At 42.0% G+C, this 19640-nt stretch overlaps 1 protein-coding gene across 5 annotated transcripts in view; it reads right to left on the minus strand.

Moving 5' to 3' along the window:
• The window catches only part of SPATA13 (spermatogenesis associated 13), a 326284-nt gene that overhangs the window by 291252 nt on the left and 15392 nt on the right, over positions 1-19640 (minus strand). For all 5 annotated transcript variants that reach the window (XM_035302346.3, XM_078375182.1, XM_078375178.1 and 2 more), the window contains exon 2: positions 17212-17408. In XM_035302346.3, coding sequence (XP_035158237.3) covers positions 17212-17217 — 6 coding nt within the window. In that variant the 5' untranslated portion in view covers positions 17218-17408. The remainder of the gene's footprint in view (positions 1-17211; positions 17409-19640) is intronic.

Below are 19640 nucleotides of genomic sequence, written 5' to 3' on the forward strand. Positions count from 1 at the left end.
ATATATTAAAACTAACTGAAATTGGATCATAAACCTAAATGTAAAACCTAGATATATAAAATTTCTGTAACAACATATAGAAGGAAAACATTGTAACCCTGGTTTAGGAAAAGATTTCCTAAATACAGAAAACATGATCCATTAAAGAAACAACTGACAAACTGAATTTTATCAAAATTAAAAAATTCTGTTTTTCTAAAGACACTGTTAAGAAAATTTAAAGATGGCTGGGCATGGTGGCTCACGTCTGTAATCCCGGCACTTTGGGAGGCTGAGGTGGGTGGATCACAAGATCAGGAGTTTGAGACCAGCCTGACCAACATGGAGAAACCCCGACTCTACTAAAAATACCAAAAAATTAGCCGGGCATGGTGACACATGCCTGTAATCCCAACTACTTGAGGCTGAGGCAGGAGAATCACTTGAACCCAGGAGGTGAAGGCTGCAGTGAGCCTAGATCATGCTATTTCACTCCATCCTGGGCAACAAGAGCAAAACTCCGAAACTCCACCTCAAAAAAAAAAAAGAAAAGAAAAAGAAAAAGAAAATTAAACTACAGTCAAGGAGAAAACATTTGTAAATAATGTATCTGAGAAAGGTCTTTTATCCATAACATGTTTATAAAACGCTCTCAAATGCAATAATATGAAAACAATCTGATAAAAATGGACAAAAGATTAGGATAGACATTCCATCAAAGAAGACAGATAACAAATAAGAACAAGAAGAAAGCTCAATATCGTTAGTCATTGAGAAAATGCAAATTAAAACTACTTCCAAGATACCACTACATACCTTTAGAATGGCTAAAATTTTTTAAACTGATGACTCCAAGTGCTGTAGAGAATGTAAGGTAACTGGAACATTCTAGGGTGGGAACGTTCACTGCCGGTGGGAAAGTGAAACGGTGCAATGACTGGAAAACAGTTTGGTAGTTTCTAAAATAGTTAAACATATCTACCACATAACCCTGTCATTTGTACTTAGATACCACCCCAGCAGAAGAGAGTACATTTGTCCACACAAAGACCTGAAACTGAATTCCTGTAGCAGCTTAGCCCAAGACCAGAAACAATCCAATATTTATTCCCAAGTGGCTGGATGAACACTGGAATACTACCAATATAGTTTCTCTCCTCCAAGACTCGTGTTGAAATGTGATCCCCAGTGTTGGAAGTGGGGCCTAGTGGAAGGTGTTTGGGTCATGGGGGTGGATCCTTCATGGGTAAACTGGTGCCCTCTCATGGTAATGAGTGAGCTCTGCTCTATTGGTTCAGAAGAGAGGGGATTGTTTATAGAGGCTGACACCTCCTCCTCGCTCCCTTGTTGCCTCTCTTGCCATGTGACACGCCTGCTCCCCATTCACCTTTCCACCATGATTAGAAGCTTCCTGAGGCCTCAACAGAAGCAGATGCTGGTCCTATGCTTCCTGAACAACCTGAAGAACCATGAGCCAAATAAAACTCTTCTTTATAAATTACCCAGTTTCAGGTATCTCTCTATAGCAATGCAAAATGGACTAATATAGCTACTAAGCAAAAAAAAAAAGGCATCAACTAGTGATACACGGAATGACATGGATAAATCTCAAAGTAATTATGCTGAGTGAAAGAAGTAAAAAAAAAAGATTTCATGGTGTATGCCTTCTTTTGTATAAAATTCTGGAAAATGCAACTAACTTACAGTGATAGGGAGCATCAGTATTTGCCTAGGAATGGGGCAGGGAGGGATGGATCACAGGGGGCAATGTGTGTTCTACTTTTGATGGTGATGAATATGGACATGATTTTGATTGTGATGGGTATACACACATCTACCAAAGTGTACACTTTCAATATGTACAGTCTATGCCCGTTATACCTTAATAAATAAAGAAAAGACACAAATGGAGACCATTTCTGCTTACGATATTTTTGGTTGAAACTAATGGTTGTTTAAGCAGAAAAGCAATCATTTCAGAGCCCAGATGTTTCTATCAATCATGACTGATCCTTACAAGAGTGGTTAGAGACCCAGAATGAATACTGGTTATTCCCTTATTCACTGTTCTTAAGACAAATGGGGCACTGAGAACAGCAAGGGTCCTCTGAGCCACACTCTCCTACCTATACGTTTGGCAAAGCAGTCTCTGTCTTCAAGACAATCTGAAAGGGCCACTGTGGGCACAAAGATCCTTGTAAGAGAGTGGCAGGGGAGCCAAAGGAGGAGACTGACCATGGAAGCAGAGGTTGGAGGCAGGCAACTGCTGGCTCTGGAGATGGAGGAGGGGCCACAAGCCAAGGAATGCTGGAAGCCTCTTGTTAAATTACCTTTGGCTTAAAGCTGCCTCCTCAGGTATTTTAAGTTTGGCCTCAAGCCTACTTTGTGCATAGCTTCTTATGTATGGCGAACTGTAACTTCACTGATGTGTAAACAGCCTGTAAGCTACTCTTGTAACAAGTAGCTATATCTCAGCAAATCAGCCAAGCTCAAGTGGCCAATGATTAAAACTTGTTCAGATAAGGCAAGTGCCCAGCTGTGACCAATACAGCCATTTCTGTACGTCACTTCATTTTCAGTAGGTCACTTTCTTTCCTCTGTCCATAAATATTATCCAACCATGTGACAGCCCAATTCAGTTGCTCTAAACCTCTTCTGGTTCTGGGGGGCTGCCTGATCTGCAAAACGTTTTTTGCTCAATTGAACTCTGGTAAATTTAATTTGCTGGAGGCCTTTCTTGTAACACTCTAGAAGGTGGAAAGGCAAAGTGTGGATTCTCTCTCATGGCCTCAGAAGGAAAGCAATCCTGCCTACTCTTGAGTCACCCCAGTGAAGCCCACTTTGGACTCCTGACCCCCGAAATATGAGATAATAATATTTGATTTACGTGTGTTCAAAGATCACATTAGGTTCACAACTTGTTACAACAGCAAGTAAAAACGACCTAAAATCCTTCACTCTCTCAGGGACTCCAACACAGTGTTAGGGTCTGTTCTCTTCCGGAATGAGCAACCCAAGTCCTGTGTATCTCACCATCCCGTATCTATCTCTCAGTTGTCTCTGTAGGCTCTTGAAGTCTTTGCTTAAACAGGGAGCTCAGGCAGAGACAAAGCACATGCACTTAGGGTCCAACCAGTACTCCGAATAAAAGATGACAACTTCCTCCAAGCAGTTCAAGGCAGCCTCACCCTTCCCCAGTTCTCAAGGCAAGCTGGCTTATGTGAATTTTTATGCCCTTACCACTCTACACTTTTCAAAGAGTCGCATCTTGTGCTCTCATTTGCAAATCAGTAATTAATTAACATAACCGCCTTCATTTCTCTGCCTTTGTAATTTTTTCAGAAGTTTCTGGTAAGAAGAATCAAAATTTTCCATATCACAAAATTATACGGATTATAATTATGAAAATGCGTATCAGATACAGATGATATTCCGTGATCTCACATTGTTATCTCAAAGGGAAAACCTCAGTCGACTTGGAGACTGCATCTGTTTTCAGCTGAAAACGGCAGCCATTAGGGCCCCTGCCAGAGCTGACCTCTGTCATTCCTTCCCACGTGGGCTGGATTCATTTTAAGTTATCAGCATAATCAGTTATCTAAAAATAAGTCATAAATAATACCAAGTTAAAAAACCAAGTCCCAGTGATACTAATGTTAATGTCAAATCCAATTAAATAAGATTCATCACCTGGATTTTATTAAGCCAAACAATAAAAACAAAATAACCTTTGATTTATGTGTGGTTCAAAGATCACACCTTTCTTTGTCTTTCTAGGGATAAAATCAGGACATCAGCTATGTATGATAAATAATTTAACATGCAATTTTTTGTAGTCTTAGAACAGCAAACGAGATTGCTATGTATCTTCAGGCGATGCCAGGGTTTCCCAGCCTTGGCACTGCTGACATTTTTGGATAAGGTAATTCGTGTTTGGGGGCTGTGTGTGCATGGTTAGATGTTTAGCTGCATTCCTGGCGTCTACCCACTAGACATCAGGAACAGCGTCTTACACTGTCACGACACTGAAAACCTTCTCCAGACACTGCTAGATGTCCCCTGGGAGGCAAAAATCACCCCTAGCTCAGAACACTGAGCTAAACCAATTCACCAGTTTAATTAAAGCAAATGCTCTGTAGCAGTGTGCAGATGTGCTTTTAACTTTTAATCTCCCTTTTGGCCTAAAATGTAGGTTTTACTAGCCAGTAGCTTGGTTACAAGCTAGTTTCCTTATGACTGTAAGGCAGGAAAAATCTATTGCCTATTGACTATTAGAATTCTACTCTTCCGTTTTCAAAAACGAGTGCTCTTTATTCCTCTACACAGACTCCAATATTTAAAAAATAGCACTCTACGCTCATTTTATTCTTTTCTCACCTTCAGTACTCAACGGTGAACAAAAAACTTCAACATTTCCCATGTGTGGTCATTAAAGACAGGCTCCCAGTTGCGGATAAGCAGGACCTACCCAGCACTTAGCGAATCTCAGAAGCAAGGGCCTGAAGGTCAGCTGCAATCATGCCAGCCAGTCCCACACATGAACCTCCTCCCCAACACATCTGCTTCTATTCTAATAGAAAGCTGTGCCCTTGTTAAGGACAATACCTCATCCTCCAGCTTCCACCCTAATTCTCTCTGAAGCCATGGCAAGATTGTCTCACTTCTCCCTCTATACAGTAACTGAAGCTCCATTTGAGAGCTGAAGCTCCATTCATACTATGTTAACATATGTGCTCACCCTAGCTGCCTGCACACTCACACATGCCTTGAACATAAGCAAATTTAACTTCCCAGACAAATCAGTTATAAATGCAATAGCTTCACCCTTAGGCTGCATAAATAATGCCTGCTGTGAGCAGGGGTGGTTTGCAGCTGGATGGGGACTTTTATGGGGAACTACCTAGAGATCCCCTTAAAAAGAGAGCATGGCTGCTTCCTCTCCCTCTAGCCAAAGGATGAGCTTTCCTAGGTAAATTCTCACTTATCCTCGCCTGTGGGTTTGAATCCATGGTCCAACAATGTCATGCAGGGGTCTGTAGGAAGGGCTGCAGCATAGATAGGCCACGTGCACACGGTATAGGACCTGGGCTGAGAACGTCGTTGGTAGGAACTGGCGTCAAGCATTTGACATCTGTTAAACAACATCACTCTTCTGAGAGGTAAGTGCTTTCTCTCATTTGCAGAGAAGCCTTATTGCCGTAAATGTACAGCCAAGGGCAATTTGTTTGATGATGTAGACAATACATTTCTAGAAAGAACAGCACTTTAATACCACTTACTTCAGTCACAAACTAGTTAGTGGCAGATCAACTAAAACCATTAATTAAAACTATGGTCTATTAAACTATTGAAAGCTGCTGCCTTGGACTGCATATGTAACTGGACTGATCCACAATGCGCTGAGTTCTATGTGAGGCAGCAGCTGTGACCCTGCAGTTACAAAGGGCCAGGATTAGGAACCCAGGCTGCCACCGTGTGCCAAGCCTTGGGACGTTCCGTCCATGACCTTTCACTACAACAGGTTCATTGCATCCTATGTGGTAACTTAAGACTGTGGACTTTTAAACCTATCTCTGCTAATGCTTCCAGGCTCTTCTGAAAGCACAGTGGCCTGGACCAAGCCCAGGCACATTATATGATGCCCAGAGCATGCTGGTGAAAATATAATGACAGGCAGCTGTCAGGGCACAGCTGGCTTGATGGAAATTCCCATGCTGCATTGTAAACAGAGAAATAGTAGCTGATGCTTCCTAGCTCTTGCCGTGCCAGGCACTTTGCACACGTGGCAGCAGATGCCAGCAGTCACCTATCACGGGCAGTGTAGACAGTGTTTCCCAGCATTGTGGAGCCAAATGTGACCATGTCCCCAAGGTTCATCCAACTACAGATGAGAGTTTACCAGGAAGCTAATGAATCCTAGGTTGCAGGATCCCTCTCCTGCAGGGACCCTTTCAAAATCAGGAAGGGGCTGTAGCAATCTGGTCATGGGCCACCTTGTGTTGGTTTCTTAAAGAGAACCCCCCAAATTGACCCTTCAGGCCTCACCATACCTGAGACTACCCCTGCCAACATTCTTCTCTGGTCTGTGGCTAGGACCCAGCGGTCCTGGAAATCACACATCAAATATACAAAGCCTTCATTAGCCTAGATCCCTGCAGACTTCGTGGAGCAAAGCCATCCACCACCACTAGCACCTGCCACTGACCAGACATATCTGCTTTGTTTATTACAGTACTTAGTATCACCCTAAATAATATATGTCTTATTTTATATAATTCTCACAACAATCCTATATACCTCATGTTGGTCTGAAGCACACAGACGTACGTACACAAAGTCACACAGCTATCAGGAACAGAGCTAGACTCAGACCTCCTGGACAGTGACGGAGACAGTGGGTCTCTGAGTTGAGAGCACATGGTTGAACTCCAGTTCTCCACTTTATACCAAGAACCCAGACTTGAGGAATGTCGAGGGCACAGGGGGTCGGGGGGTTCTGGTACTCAGTCATCTCACTGCAAATGAACCTACTCTACTCACTTCCTAGATTTCATGAGGATTAAATAAAATAAGCCATGTAAAATATTTCGCAGAGTGCTTGGCTTGTAGTAACCACTCAACAATAGCAGTGACAATCATTACAATAACCCCATGTTCATAATCACTGTGTCCTCTTCCCATTTGAGGTCTTTCCATATTGCACTATACCAAAGCCTGAATGAACAGTCCCATTCACCACTGCTTGGTGTGGAAGATTTTTCTCCTCAGAAACGATACAGAAAACAACCCATTCACCCACCCCCAACCCCACTCCACCTGTCCCCAACTCAGTCTCCCTAATCTGATTTTCCACAAACAGAGGTCATTGTAGGATGATTACTCTGTTGTCCTCTTGGTGTTAGGGGCTAAGAAGTATTTTTACCTCTTGAACAATTTTTCACAAATGCGCACAATATGCATGGTGCTCGCAGTTCTAGCCCTTGCTCTTTTTTGTTATTGGCCTTGCTATGAACATGAGTCTTATCAATGCATTGGGGAAAAGAATGCAGTAATAACAAGAACAGCTGGACACTGGGGGGCTGGGACTCACTAACTTTGCAGTATGAAGCCCAGTGGAGAAGAAGTTTCTTATGATGACAATGTTCCCTGTAAATTTTCATGGAGAAAAGGGCAAGAAAGGAAGTCACCTGAGAGTGTCTTCAGCTAAAAGTCTGCTTACTTTAGAGTGCAGTAAAATATGACCTTTGCTATTTTTATTGGACTGCATACTGATTAGAACTTAAGTCCCAAATCAGTAATTACATTCTGCAAATAAATTCAGGATTTATTGCCCTGAATCAGTCCCAAACCAACTTACATCTCAGAGAGGGACAGGAATGTGTTAAAAAGAAAGGCAGGCCGGGCGCGGTGGCTCAAGCCTGTAATCCCAGCACTTTGGGAGGCCAAGGCGGGTGGATCACGAGGTCAAGAGATCGAGACCATCCTGGTCAACATGGTGAAACCCCGTCTCTACTAAAAATACAAAAAATTAGCTGGGCATGGTGGCGCGTGCCTGTAGTCCCAGCTACTCAGGAGGCTGAGGCAGGAGAATTACCTGGACCCAGGAGGCGGAGGTTGCGGTGAGCCGAGATCGCGCCATTGCACTCTAGCCTGGGTAACAAGAGCAAAACTCCGTCTCAAAACAAAACAAAACAAAAGACAGCACAGGTTCTTCTTGGATGGGCTGACTTTGAAGGCAATTTGAGTGATGCTGAATTCTGAATCCATCCCTTCCCCACCAGCCCTGACCAGGATTTCTGCCCTAAGCTTTTGTGCCCCTTCTCACCTCAGGGAGAGCTTTTGTGCCCCTTCTCACCTCAGGGAGCTGCTGCCCTGCCTAGGATTCTGCCAGGACAACTGGCAGGTGTCTGTTTCTCCTCTGCCTGATCTTAACCTTGAGCAGGCTTCATCTTCCTCACTGTCTTTCTCACAAGGCCAGGGGTACATCAGGCAAAAAAAAAAAAACTGCAGGCAACTCAGCTTTCTCTTCTAGCCACACAGGTTTCAGTGATTTGCAGGAAAGACACTCAGTGTTATTATCACAACTCACTGGCACCTAGCCACACCCCACCCCCAGAAGGCATTCTCTGTTAGTTCTCCAGCCATCTTTCAACAGTCATCCATCAACAGATGCTTATGAGCAATCAATATGTTAGGTTCTGGATGATCATGGGAAACAAGGTAGACATGATCCTGTTTCCTGGGCATTTACAGCTCTGTGGGGTGCGCCTGTTTATACAAGGGAGCAGGCAGTTATAGCATAGGGCAATTATGCAAGCTAAGGGACGTGCAGGATCCTAGAAGAAGCCACTAAACCAGGCTGGGAGTATTTGGCAAGACTCACTGGAGGAAGAAGGAATAGAGCTGCTCAGGTTGATAAAGACTGGGGAGTGAAACGGGAGAAAATTTCAGAAAAAAAGAGCAGATTCAAAAGTCCTGAAAAAAGGGTACACACTGAGTTTAAGGAATTGAGAAATCACTATTGGAAACAGTGAAGTATAGGAAGGAGGGGCAATGAGTGAGGAAACTGAGGGGATGGGCCAGGTATGCCAGCCCAGAGGCCATGCTAAGGAGTTTGAGTTTTCTTCTAGGGAGGATGGGGGCCACCAAAGAGTTTTAGCCAGGGATATGGTTTTACAAAGCCAGATAGTTGCATTTCACGAACTCCTCTTGGTGACAGATCAGGCAACTGCTCAATGTGGAAAAGTCTAAAGGCAAAGACTCAGCTGGAGGTGGCTGAGGGAACCCAGCAGGGATTGAGTGGTGATTGGATTCAGGGTGGTGGACACAGTGGAGGGATTGTTTCAGTAGAACTTAAGAAAGTTAAGTTGTAACAAAATGCCATAAAAACTAGGTGGTCTATAAACAACAGACATTTATCTCTGACAGTTCTGGAGGCTGGGAATTCCAAGATCAATGTTTTAGTAGATTCAATGTCTGGTGGGTGCCCTCCTTCTAGTTCACAGATGGTGCCATCTTGCTAAATCCTGACATAGCATAAATGGCAAGACAGCTCTCTGGTGCCTCTTTTCTAAGGGCACCAACCCTGTTCATCAGGCCTCTGATCTCATGATCTAATCACTTCCCAAGGCCTCTCTTCTGATACCATCACCTTGAGGGTTAGATTTCAGCATAGAATTTTACCGGGACACAAACTTTCAGGCCATGGTGATGGTGTAGAGAATAATACAGAAAAGAGTGGAGAGTTTCTGGAGAAGCAAAACAGCAAACTCAGGAACTGGGAAGTTACTCTGTGGGTCAGAGGAATGAGTTCAGGGTGGGGCATGTTGAGTTAGAGTTTTCCAGTATGCAGTTAGCTGCATGAGCTTAGCAAATAATATTTAATAATAAGCTACTTTGGTTTTTCTTTTAGTTCATACCAAGTTATTTATTAAGTTTATATATTCAATGTTTAAAAACTTCAGTAAATCTTAAGATTGAAATACATTGAGAGACTAGAAATTTTTATAACTTTCTCGCAAAGGTATTCTTCTTCAGTATATGAACGATTTTAGTAAGGCCTCCTACTGCATTGGACTCTCCCCTTAATAAAACCTACTGTTACCAAGCCAGTAATTGATCAATGGTGTTGAAAAGCAGGTTTTACTAATTCTCAGACAAAGCTCCTGTTTCATAGGAGAGCTCCAAAGACTCCCACAGGCTCCACTAGGGATGCCAAACAACAGCACATTTTTCAACAACAGCCAATATAAAGAAGAGGGAGGAGAAAAACCCAACAGCCCAACTGAGAAATGAACAAATAGTTGCAGTAAAAGAAATACAATGGCCCTGATTCAGAGTTCACTCAAACTAGAAAAGTAAATTAGAATTACACCGAGACACCATTTTCCATCCTGAAATGAGCAAAAATGAAGGAATTGTTCACATGCTGCTTTGGTGAGGGCTTGGGAGACAGATTCTCTATAAAGGAGACATAAATTGGTATAATCTTCATAGAGGGAAATTCTTCAACATCCCAAAATTTAATGTGTCCAAAACATTCTTCTCAGCAAATCAATATCAATATATCTGATTGACCAACATGCTTTTGACATGTGTGAAATGATTTAAGTTCACATTTATTCACTGAAGCATGGAAAAAACTGAAAGCCTGTCCAAAGAGAACTGGTTTATGTAATATGTTATAACCATAGAACAGAATGCCATGCAGCCATTGGTAAGAATGAAAATGGTGGAAACAACACAAATTTCCATCAGTGGGTGAATGAATACACAAAATGTGGTATATACACATTATGGAATATTACTCAGCCTTAAAAAGGAAAAAAATTCTGACATATGCCACAACATAAAAAGACCTTAAGGACATTGTATTACGTGTAGTAAGGGAGATACTAAAGGAGAAATACTGTAGAATCCACTTATATGAGGTACCTAGAGTAGTCTAATTCATAGAGATAGAAAGTAGAATGGTGGTGGTCAGGGGCTGGAAAGGGAAGTGGGGATTTCCATTTGTGTAAGACAGAAAGAGTTCTGCAGATGGATGGAGGTGAAAGTTGCACAGCAATGTAAATGTGCTTAATGCCACTGAACTGTACTCTTAAAAATGACAAAGAAAACACCAAACTCTTCAAATCTGGGGCTTTTACCTTCTGGTTGGTCAACATATAATTGCATAACCAAATTCTTACTGGCAAAATCAAGTCTTTTAGAGAAAAAAAAAGGCTTAATTCAGTGGCCTACGTTGGTTAAATATAAACAAGGTTGCCAAAATAACTTGCTTGGGCAGATTCCCAGACCTAACAGCAATGAACATAATATTTAAGTTTTAAAAGTGCTTAAGCCTGTAATCCCAGCACTTTGGGAGGCCGAGGCGGGTGGATCATGAGGTCAAGAGATCGAGACCATCCTGGTCAACATGGTGAAACCCCGTCTCTACTAAAAATATAAAAGAAATTAGCTGGGCATGGTGGCGCGTGCCTGTAATCCCAGCTACTCGGGAGGCTGAGGCAGGAGAATTGCCTGAACCCAGGAGGTGGAGGTTGCGGTGAGCCGAGATCGCGCCATTGCACTCCAGCCTGGGTAACAAGAGCAAAACACTGTCTCCAAAAAATAAATAAATAAAAATAAAAGTGCTTAAGCTTTTCTCCAAAGAATATAACTCAACCATTAGGGAACTGTTGATCTTTACATTATTCAAGCTATCTTTTATTCACTGAAAATGTGAGTGAGTATTTTACAAGTAGTGTGGCTCTTCATTTTCAGGTCATAGACATATTCTAATAGCTAGCCATGAAAATATTTTCTGAAATAACACAAATAAGATTCCGAAATTATCTATCCCATAAACTAAGAGATCTGCTTTCATTATAGACGAATGTCTCATAATACTAACAAGTTCAGTATAAGTTTCAATTCTCTAGTTTATTTAAAGTATCAATCTAGGCTACTCTCGGCACACTGCCTATGGGGTAGGCCTGCCCCATGTGTAGTAGTAAACACACACACACACACACACACACACACACCCAGAGATATCTCCATTAACCTCCAAAATACCAAGATTTGAAACTTGTTAAATTTCCCAGAGTATTCCCTGCACAAGGAGATTCCTTGATGTTTCCAATCTGAGGAAACTTCAAGCATCTGCGTCTGAGACGGAATACAACAGCAACAACAGCCTTAAGTGACCGACATTCCTGTGGCCAAATGATTGCTGTATGGCCCTGATGCTCTCTCAAGACTAAGATCTTACAACTAAGACAACAAAGCCAGGAGCACTGAAGACAATGCTATTTCACAAAGGGCCAAACCAAAACGGTAGATTAAAGTTGAGAAATCCACACCTCTAAACATCTTCCCTTGTGTATAAAAAGAGGGCAATACCATCCTTCTTGCAGCTTTCTAGAAACACTAGAGGACTTATGGATAAAAGGCCAAGGAGTTGATACTTGAGAAGCATTTAGGATTCTTAGAGAAGACATGTTACATTTTAGGCTGGTTTTTAGAAGGAGCAGAAGTAACCTTAAAAACGAATCCAAATCCTCTTCTTGCACATAATACATGTAAATCTTTGGGTATTTGGCTCGATAAGCATTTATGCAAGACTTGCATCCAGGTCCCTTGACACTCCTCTGGACCATTCTGTTGTGTCTTCTTATGCAGTAAAATTCTTAGATGTCTTCATTTTCATGTTACAAAGGTTTTGCTCAACAAAAATAACACTTCGCTTGTTTGGAATTTGGCATATAGTTTCCTTAGAAAGAGGTAATATGATGAACAGTTCCCTGGGCCAGCCCAAATTACCTAAGGTGTATATGTGAGACCATGGTATGCTAAGAACATCTGCAAACCTAATACCCCAGAACTACATTTATTATTCCAGCATGAAATGCCAAGAAGGATGGAAGGAGCGACAGCTGCACTCCCTTCTGGGGACTCCTTCATTTCCAAATCACTGCTGATATCATGAAGGGGAGAGCTGAGGTCGTGGGTGAGGATCAGGACTCTTGGGGCTAATTCAGGGAATACTTTGTACCCAGGTTGGCTTCCTTGTCCCTGTGTGTCTCTTCTCCATGGACCACTGGCTATTCTCTCTTCACTCACCATCTAGGGTTGTGACTAGTGTTTTTCTCCTCTCCCCTGGTGCTGCCCTCAACACAGTCTTATATTCCTATGTTGCCTGCTTATCCTTCTGACCTGGAAGTGGTCCCTCAGGCAGTCTTTTAGGATTTTCCAATGATTTGTGACTACTATCAATAATGAAGAAAAAAGAGATCGATCCAAGATGGCCGACCACTAACAGCTCAGGATTGTAGCTCCCAGTGAAAGCTCAGAGAACGAGACAAAGCCACATCTTTAGACGAATTTTCGTCACTCACCGATTAGCCGATTCCCAGTGGAGGAGCCCCACGTGTCGCCAGCGCGGCGCTCTGTGGCCGCCGCAGCGGTTTTGCCGGCGTCTCGGCGCAGCAGCTCTTCACGCAGAGCCAACGGGACTGCTTCCCCTACTGACCGGAGTTTGGAGCTCCGGGAAGTCAGAGCCGCTTGTTGCGGACTCAAGAGGGAAGCCAGACCAGAGATTCCCGGGCAGAAGAGCACCATCAGTCTTATCGCTGCTATTTAGGCTGCCACAGTGGGTTGCTTGGATCCCAGCACTGGGAATCAATAAGTCGGACGTCGACTCAGAAACCTAATTAGAAAGCCGGTTCATCTACAATGAAGGGAAAAAAACAGCCTAAGAAGGCCGAGTATACTCAAAATCAGAACCCATCAGCAACAGAACAAGCCCTGATGGAAAAGGACTCATCAGCAACCGAACAAGCCATGATGGAAAAGGACTGTGTTCCATTATCTGAAGTAGGCTTTAAAAAGTGGATGATAAGAAACTTCTGGGAGTTAAAGGAACTTGTTCTAACCCAATGTAAAGAAACTAAGAACTTGAAAAAAAGGTTAGATGAAATGCTGAAAAGAATAGACAATATAGAGAGGAATACAAATGAACTTATGGAGTTGAAAAATACAACATGAGAACTTAGTGAAACATGTACAAGCTTAAACAGCCGAATGGATCAAGCAGAAGAAAGGGTATCAGAGGTCGAAGACCAACTTAATGAAACAAAACGACAAGACAAGAATAGAGAAAAAAGGATAAAAAGGAATGAGCAAAGTCTACAAGCAATGAGACTATGTGAAAAGACCTAATATACGCTTGATTGGTGTACCTGAATGTGACAGAGAGAATGAAGTCAAGCTGGAAAATACTCTCCAGGACATTATCCAGGAAAATTTTCCTAATTTGGCAAAGCAGGACACTATTCAACCCCAGGCAATACAGAGAACACCACAAAGATATTCCTCAAGAAGACCAACCCCAAGGCACATAATCGTTAGATTCACCAAGATCCCTTTCTAAAAATACACCAAAAAGTAAAGAGCATTAACATAAAGAAGAATTTTTATCAACGAAAGGACAAAATAGCCAGTTGATATCAAATGGCAGCAACCCTAAATTTAAATTGACCAAATCTCCCAATCAAAAGATACATACAAAATCTAACGGTATATCCAGATATACATAGACTCAAAATAAAGGGTTGGAAAAAAAAAAAAACGTACCAACCAAATGGAGAGCAAAAATAAATAAATAAAAAGCAGGAGTTGCAATTCTCACACTTAATAAAATAGATTTCAAAGCTACAAGGATGCAAGGGTAAAAGGATTAATGTAACAATAAGAGATCTTAACACCCAGATACATAAGACCCATAATGAGATTTAGATTCAACGAGACAGAAAATTGATAACGATATCCGGGACTGGAACTAAGATCCAGAACAAATAAACTCAATAGAGCTCTCCATTTTAAACACACAAAATATACATTATCCACAAAATCTAACGATATATCGAAAGATATACAAAGACTCAAAACAAGGGGATGGAAAAATACTCACCAACCAAATGGAGAGCAAAAATAAATAAATAAAAAGCAGGAGTTGCAATTCTCACACTTAATAAAATAGATTTCAAAGCTACAAGGATGCAAGGGTAAAAGGATTAATGTAACAATAAGAGATCTTAACACCCAGATACATAAGACACATAATGAGATTTAGATTCAACGAGACAACAAATTGATAACGATATCCAGGACTTGAACTCAGAGCCAGAACAAATAAACACAATAGAGGTCTCCATTTTAAACACATAAAATATGCATTAACCACTTTAAAAAACACTCAAAATATTGATCGGCCATTATTGAAACCCATTTTAGGAATGAAGTAATATTCCTTTTTCCCTCTTTTTCTTTTTTTCCCCTTCTTTTTCTCTTAAAAAAAAAAGAGAATAGTTTGTGCTTTGGATAATCTTGCTTTCTTTTTGAGTTTCTTAGAATTTCTCTTATTTTAAATGACTGTCTCTTCCCCTCTCCCAAAAAAAAAATATATATATATATATATATATTATATTATTTAAAACATTATGGAAGAATAGCAAACAGGCCTTTCATTAACAAAGTCTTTCTAGGCTCATTTATTTTGAAACCAGCTTAGAAGCATGAGAGATTTTTCCCTCTAGACTGGAGGGAAAAGTCCTAGGATTAGCCAATGCAAAAAAATAATAATAATAATAATAATAATAATAATGAAGAAAAACTAAGAACAGCCCTCTCTTCCTTTCCTTCAGCCCAGTTCCTCTTTTATTTCCTTCAGACCCTGATGAAATTCCTCCAGGAAGATAAGCCTCCAAACCCTACAGCCAGACTCACCCTGGTGTAGACACATCCAGAGTTAGGATTTCTGAAGTCATCCTCAAGGACTGGAGGAAGACCCTGAGCTCAAAGTGGGAGGGAGCTGGATTGGGTTTGGGGTGATGAGAACATGCAGGAGATAGGCAGGAGGAAAGAAACCACAGCAGGGGAGGATCTGGGCCTCTGGCCGCTGAGCCCGCACAGCAGGCATTCCTGGGTGGCTGCGCCACGACACAGCCTTTCCCACGCTTCCCTGTGTGCATGGCCACTCACCCTCAGCCAAATCGTAAACTACTCAGGAAGAAAGGTCGTGACACATCTTGAGCCCCTGTCAGCACTGAGTATACGGGAAGTAACTGATCAATACTTGAGTGGCGTGAACTTCCAAGCCACTCAGTGTCATTACCATCTTCAGCAGCAGAGGGGAAGGAAGGGCATTTCACTATACCCATGCTTGCCCATCCCTGGGAAAGTTATCAACAGCCAGAACAATCATTCTTCCTCACTCTTTACACATCTGTGTTTGGTTGCCCTATTCCATAATTTGAGGAGAGTGTGTCTGAGGTGAACATTTGATTAAAAGGTGCTATAAAAGCAGCAACTGGGCCAGGCGCAGTGGCTCATGCCTGCAATCCCAGCACTTTGGGAGGCCGAGGCAGGTGGATCACGAGGTCAGGAGATGGAGACCATCCTGGCCAACGCGGTGAAAGCCCGTCTCTACTAAAAATACAAAAATTAGCTGGACATGGTGGTGTGCCTGTGGTCCCAGCTCTTTGGGAAGCTGAAGCAGGAGAATCGCTTGAAGGAGGGCACAAGTTGCAGTTAGCCAAGATAGTGCCACTGCACTCCAGCCTAGCGACAGAGCAAGACTCAGTCTCAAAAAAAAAAAAAGAAAGAAAGAAAAAGCAGCAACTGAAGAGACCAAATCACCTCCAGAATCTGTGCCAGATGATTTGCACAGCTGGCCAGTTAGACAGATGTCTGGCTCAAATAAGAAGAAACAGATCATTCTACCTTGCAGGGACTTGCATTCACTTTCAAAGCTGACTTTTCAAACTGCAAGTGCTGGCACCAACCCCTGTTCTAATTAAGTATGCAGGGCTCTGAGAAATAGGCAGCCTTTTTTGGCTGAGGTAACAGTAGCTGTTCTACACAAGAACCTGTTTCTAAAAGCACCTATCAAGGAGAGCTGCTGGATACTGTCCAGGCAGTGCATTCTGAATGCTTTCTGTATTCCTTGGAAAAGCTCCAGCGGGTGTATTGGAGCCCTGCTCTTCAGCAGGGATACTGAAGAATTTCCTCCAGGCCTCACACTTAGAAGTAAAAAGGAATGACCAGGGGAAATTCGAGAAGGACACAGACCAAAACTTCACCACTCATGGTGGGAAGGGCAGGTGGCACAGGGCCCTGATAGAAACAAGTTCCTAGAATAATGCATATGGTTTCTATTCAGCTTACAGAGAAGGGCCAAGAAGCAGCCTCTTAAAACTCTTTCAGCAAATGACAAGACATTAAATGAATGAAATAGAAAACTACTCTCTCTCCCTTTGAAGGCAGAATATTTAGTAATGAAGGAGTTAAGGAGACAAACACAAGTACTCTGAGACACTGATGACTGGTGAACACTGAAACTTCTGTGGCAGAAGACTCCGGAACCTTCTTCTTTGGCTGACTTTAAACACAGTATTGATTTCCACCTTTACAAAGCAGGTACTGTGTAGTCCATCCAAGGGCAAGGTACTGACCACAAGACCTGCAGGCTTTGCTCCAGACCCTGTTATTTTATGACCAAATATTTTAACAACTTGAGTCTTTGCCACACATTCCAATTACACCCTTGTTAGTTGCTCAATGCCTCAGAGAAAACTTTCAAATTCTACCAGCTGCCCTTCACAAACAGTCTGAAATACTCTGCCACAGGTATTTTGTTAGAAATAAGCATGGAGAATGCCATGCAGGTGGAAGGTTGTCCTAACTTACCTTCATGGCCAAGACCTAGGGTTCGCCATCTGCACGATGCTGCCATTTCATTTTCATCAGGCCTGTGGTGCTGCACAGGCAGCGAATATGACTCTGAACACTCCACAGCTCAAAAAAATGCAGACAGACAGGTCACCTCTAGCTAGAACTAGGGTTCATCTTCCCTTGTCAGAGCCTGACAAGGTTTGAAGCTGGCCCTGCAGAGATGAGAGTGAGAATAGATTATGAAGCAAGCTAAATAAAGAATTCAGTTCTGAAATTTTAAAAAATCAACCAACAGAATATACTAATGTAAAAATAAATGGCCACTATTTGTTCAACCATTTATTTGTGCTATGAGAGAACACTAATGAGAATAACAAAGCAATTGAAACAGGTCACCAGGTCTCATCTTCAAAGTCATGGGTCAGTGTCACCTTTTCAATTCTCTGCTACCGACTCAAAATTCACCTGAAGTCCTGACCCCAGTACCTCAGAATGGGACTGTATTTGGAGAGAGGGCCTTCATAGCTGTAATTAAGGTATAATGAGGTCATATGGGTGGGCTCTAATCCAATATGACTGGTGTCCTTACAAGCAGAGATCAGGACACAGATAATACAGAGGGATGACCCTGTGAGGCTAGCAGTAAAAAGGCAGCTGTTTTTGAGCCAAGGAGCAAGGTCTCAGAAGAAACCATCCCTGTAGACTCCTTGATGTGAGATTCCCAGCACCCAGCACCAGGACACAATCAAAGTCTTTTGTTTAAATCCCCAGGCTGTGGAATTTTGTGATGGCAGCTGGAACAAAGACGCTCTCTCTCATCCCGTCACTCCTATTTTTCAACAGTGGCTGGTTTTTGATCAACTTCACTTGAGTCTTCTTTCTCACCCTTACTTCCTTTTGCTCCAGGGAGCCCCTCTCCAGCTCCTTCCACTTGCCCTGCCTCGTTCTCTTTTAAAAGCGTTTCTCTCATCTTCCCAGACAGAGGAGCCACCTTGGGGAAGTGAGAGGGAGAGAAGGCATCTTGCACTGAGCACCCCAGGGCTGGTGAGAGACCCAGCCTCCCAAAGCTCACAAGTGCATCTGGTTTGCAATGGCAGAATAAAAACCATGTAACATGATCAGAAGATGTACCTCTTCCTTTCTGGGTGACCCTGATTCACTCAACTTCTCTGAGCTTCTGTCTCCTCACATATTTTAAAAAATGGTGATGTGTATTCTTGAATGTTGTTGTAAGGCTCAATGAAGATAATGCATTGGAAAATACTTCATATGCTAATCAACACAATTCAGTTTTTCTACCTATGAAATAGGTACTTCCTAGCATTTCACAGTGTAGTTTAATCAAAACAAAAGTCAGCAAATAAAACTTCTGTGACTCAGAATAGTATATATAAAAGTATTATTTCTATTCTAGTTTTCATCAGCCCAGTGAAGTCTATTTTTTTTTTCTGCCAGTTTTTATGAAGAAGTATTTGGTATTAGAAAGAGAATTCTAAAGACACAAAAGATCTGGTTCTTGCCTTCAGGAGTTCTGCAATGTATTTCAAAAAATAATTTTAACAGTAAAATCAGTTATAAAATTAGTTCAAAGAGGCTTTCCAGGCTGCAGTGGAAAATGCACAGCTAAGTCTCCATGCAGGACCAGCCAGGTCCATACCTGAACTTTCTAGGACAACCTTCCAGATAGAAATTTTTCCTCTGACTACTCTAATGCGGCTGCAAGTGGAAACTAAGAAATCAGCCATTTAAAAAGTTAATAAAAACTTAAAATAACTAGTGTATTTTGCTTTAAACAAATCTACTCCTACAGTGATTTATTACAGTACTTTAAAACACAAATGCCTTTAAATGTTTTAAAATCATGAATAACCATATTTTAATTGTCTCATTTACTTCCCAGGAACCCCTTGAAAAAATATTGACAATGGCAACATTCCAGTTGGAAAAACACATCGTCTTCAGAATACAATTTCTGTCTGATTTTAGAAATATGTGATTTTAGAAACAACTGATGGAAAGGAAAATTGCACTATAGTTACTGTTTTTAAGAAATTCACACATACCATTATGAGTGATTAAAATATGGTCATTTAGGTAGTCACGACTTAATGATCAAAGAGTGGAAAAGTGCATGTCATAGCAGTTGCTTTTGTATCTTGAGCCTGACTGGCTGTGAGACATGGGGCTCATCACTGCACTTCTGAGTGCCGGCCTCCTCCTGTTTTAAATGGGTCCAATAATGCCTGCCTTGAAAGAGCAAAACCCACAACTCAAAGGAAGCTCTAAGCTCAGCTCCAGGCCAGTAGCAGGGGCTGTCCTGGTGGCATTTCAGGATGAGAATGTATCATCGTGGTTTACAACTGCTTCCTAGCATTTCCAGCTCCCTAAACTGTGAATTTTTCTAATTCAACTTTATTTGTTCCTCTCACCACTTACTTTTCTGC

This window comes from Callithrix jacchus, chromosome 5 (genome assembly GCF_049354715.1).
Source record: "Callithrix jacchus isolate 240 chromosome 5, calJac240_pri, whole genome shotgun sequence".
Lineage (NCBI taxonomy): Eukaryota > Metazoa > Chordata > Mammalia > Primates > Cebidae > Callithrix > Callithrix jacchus.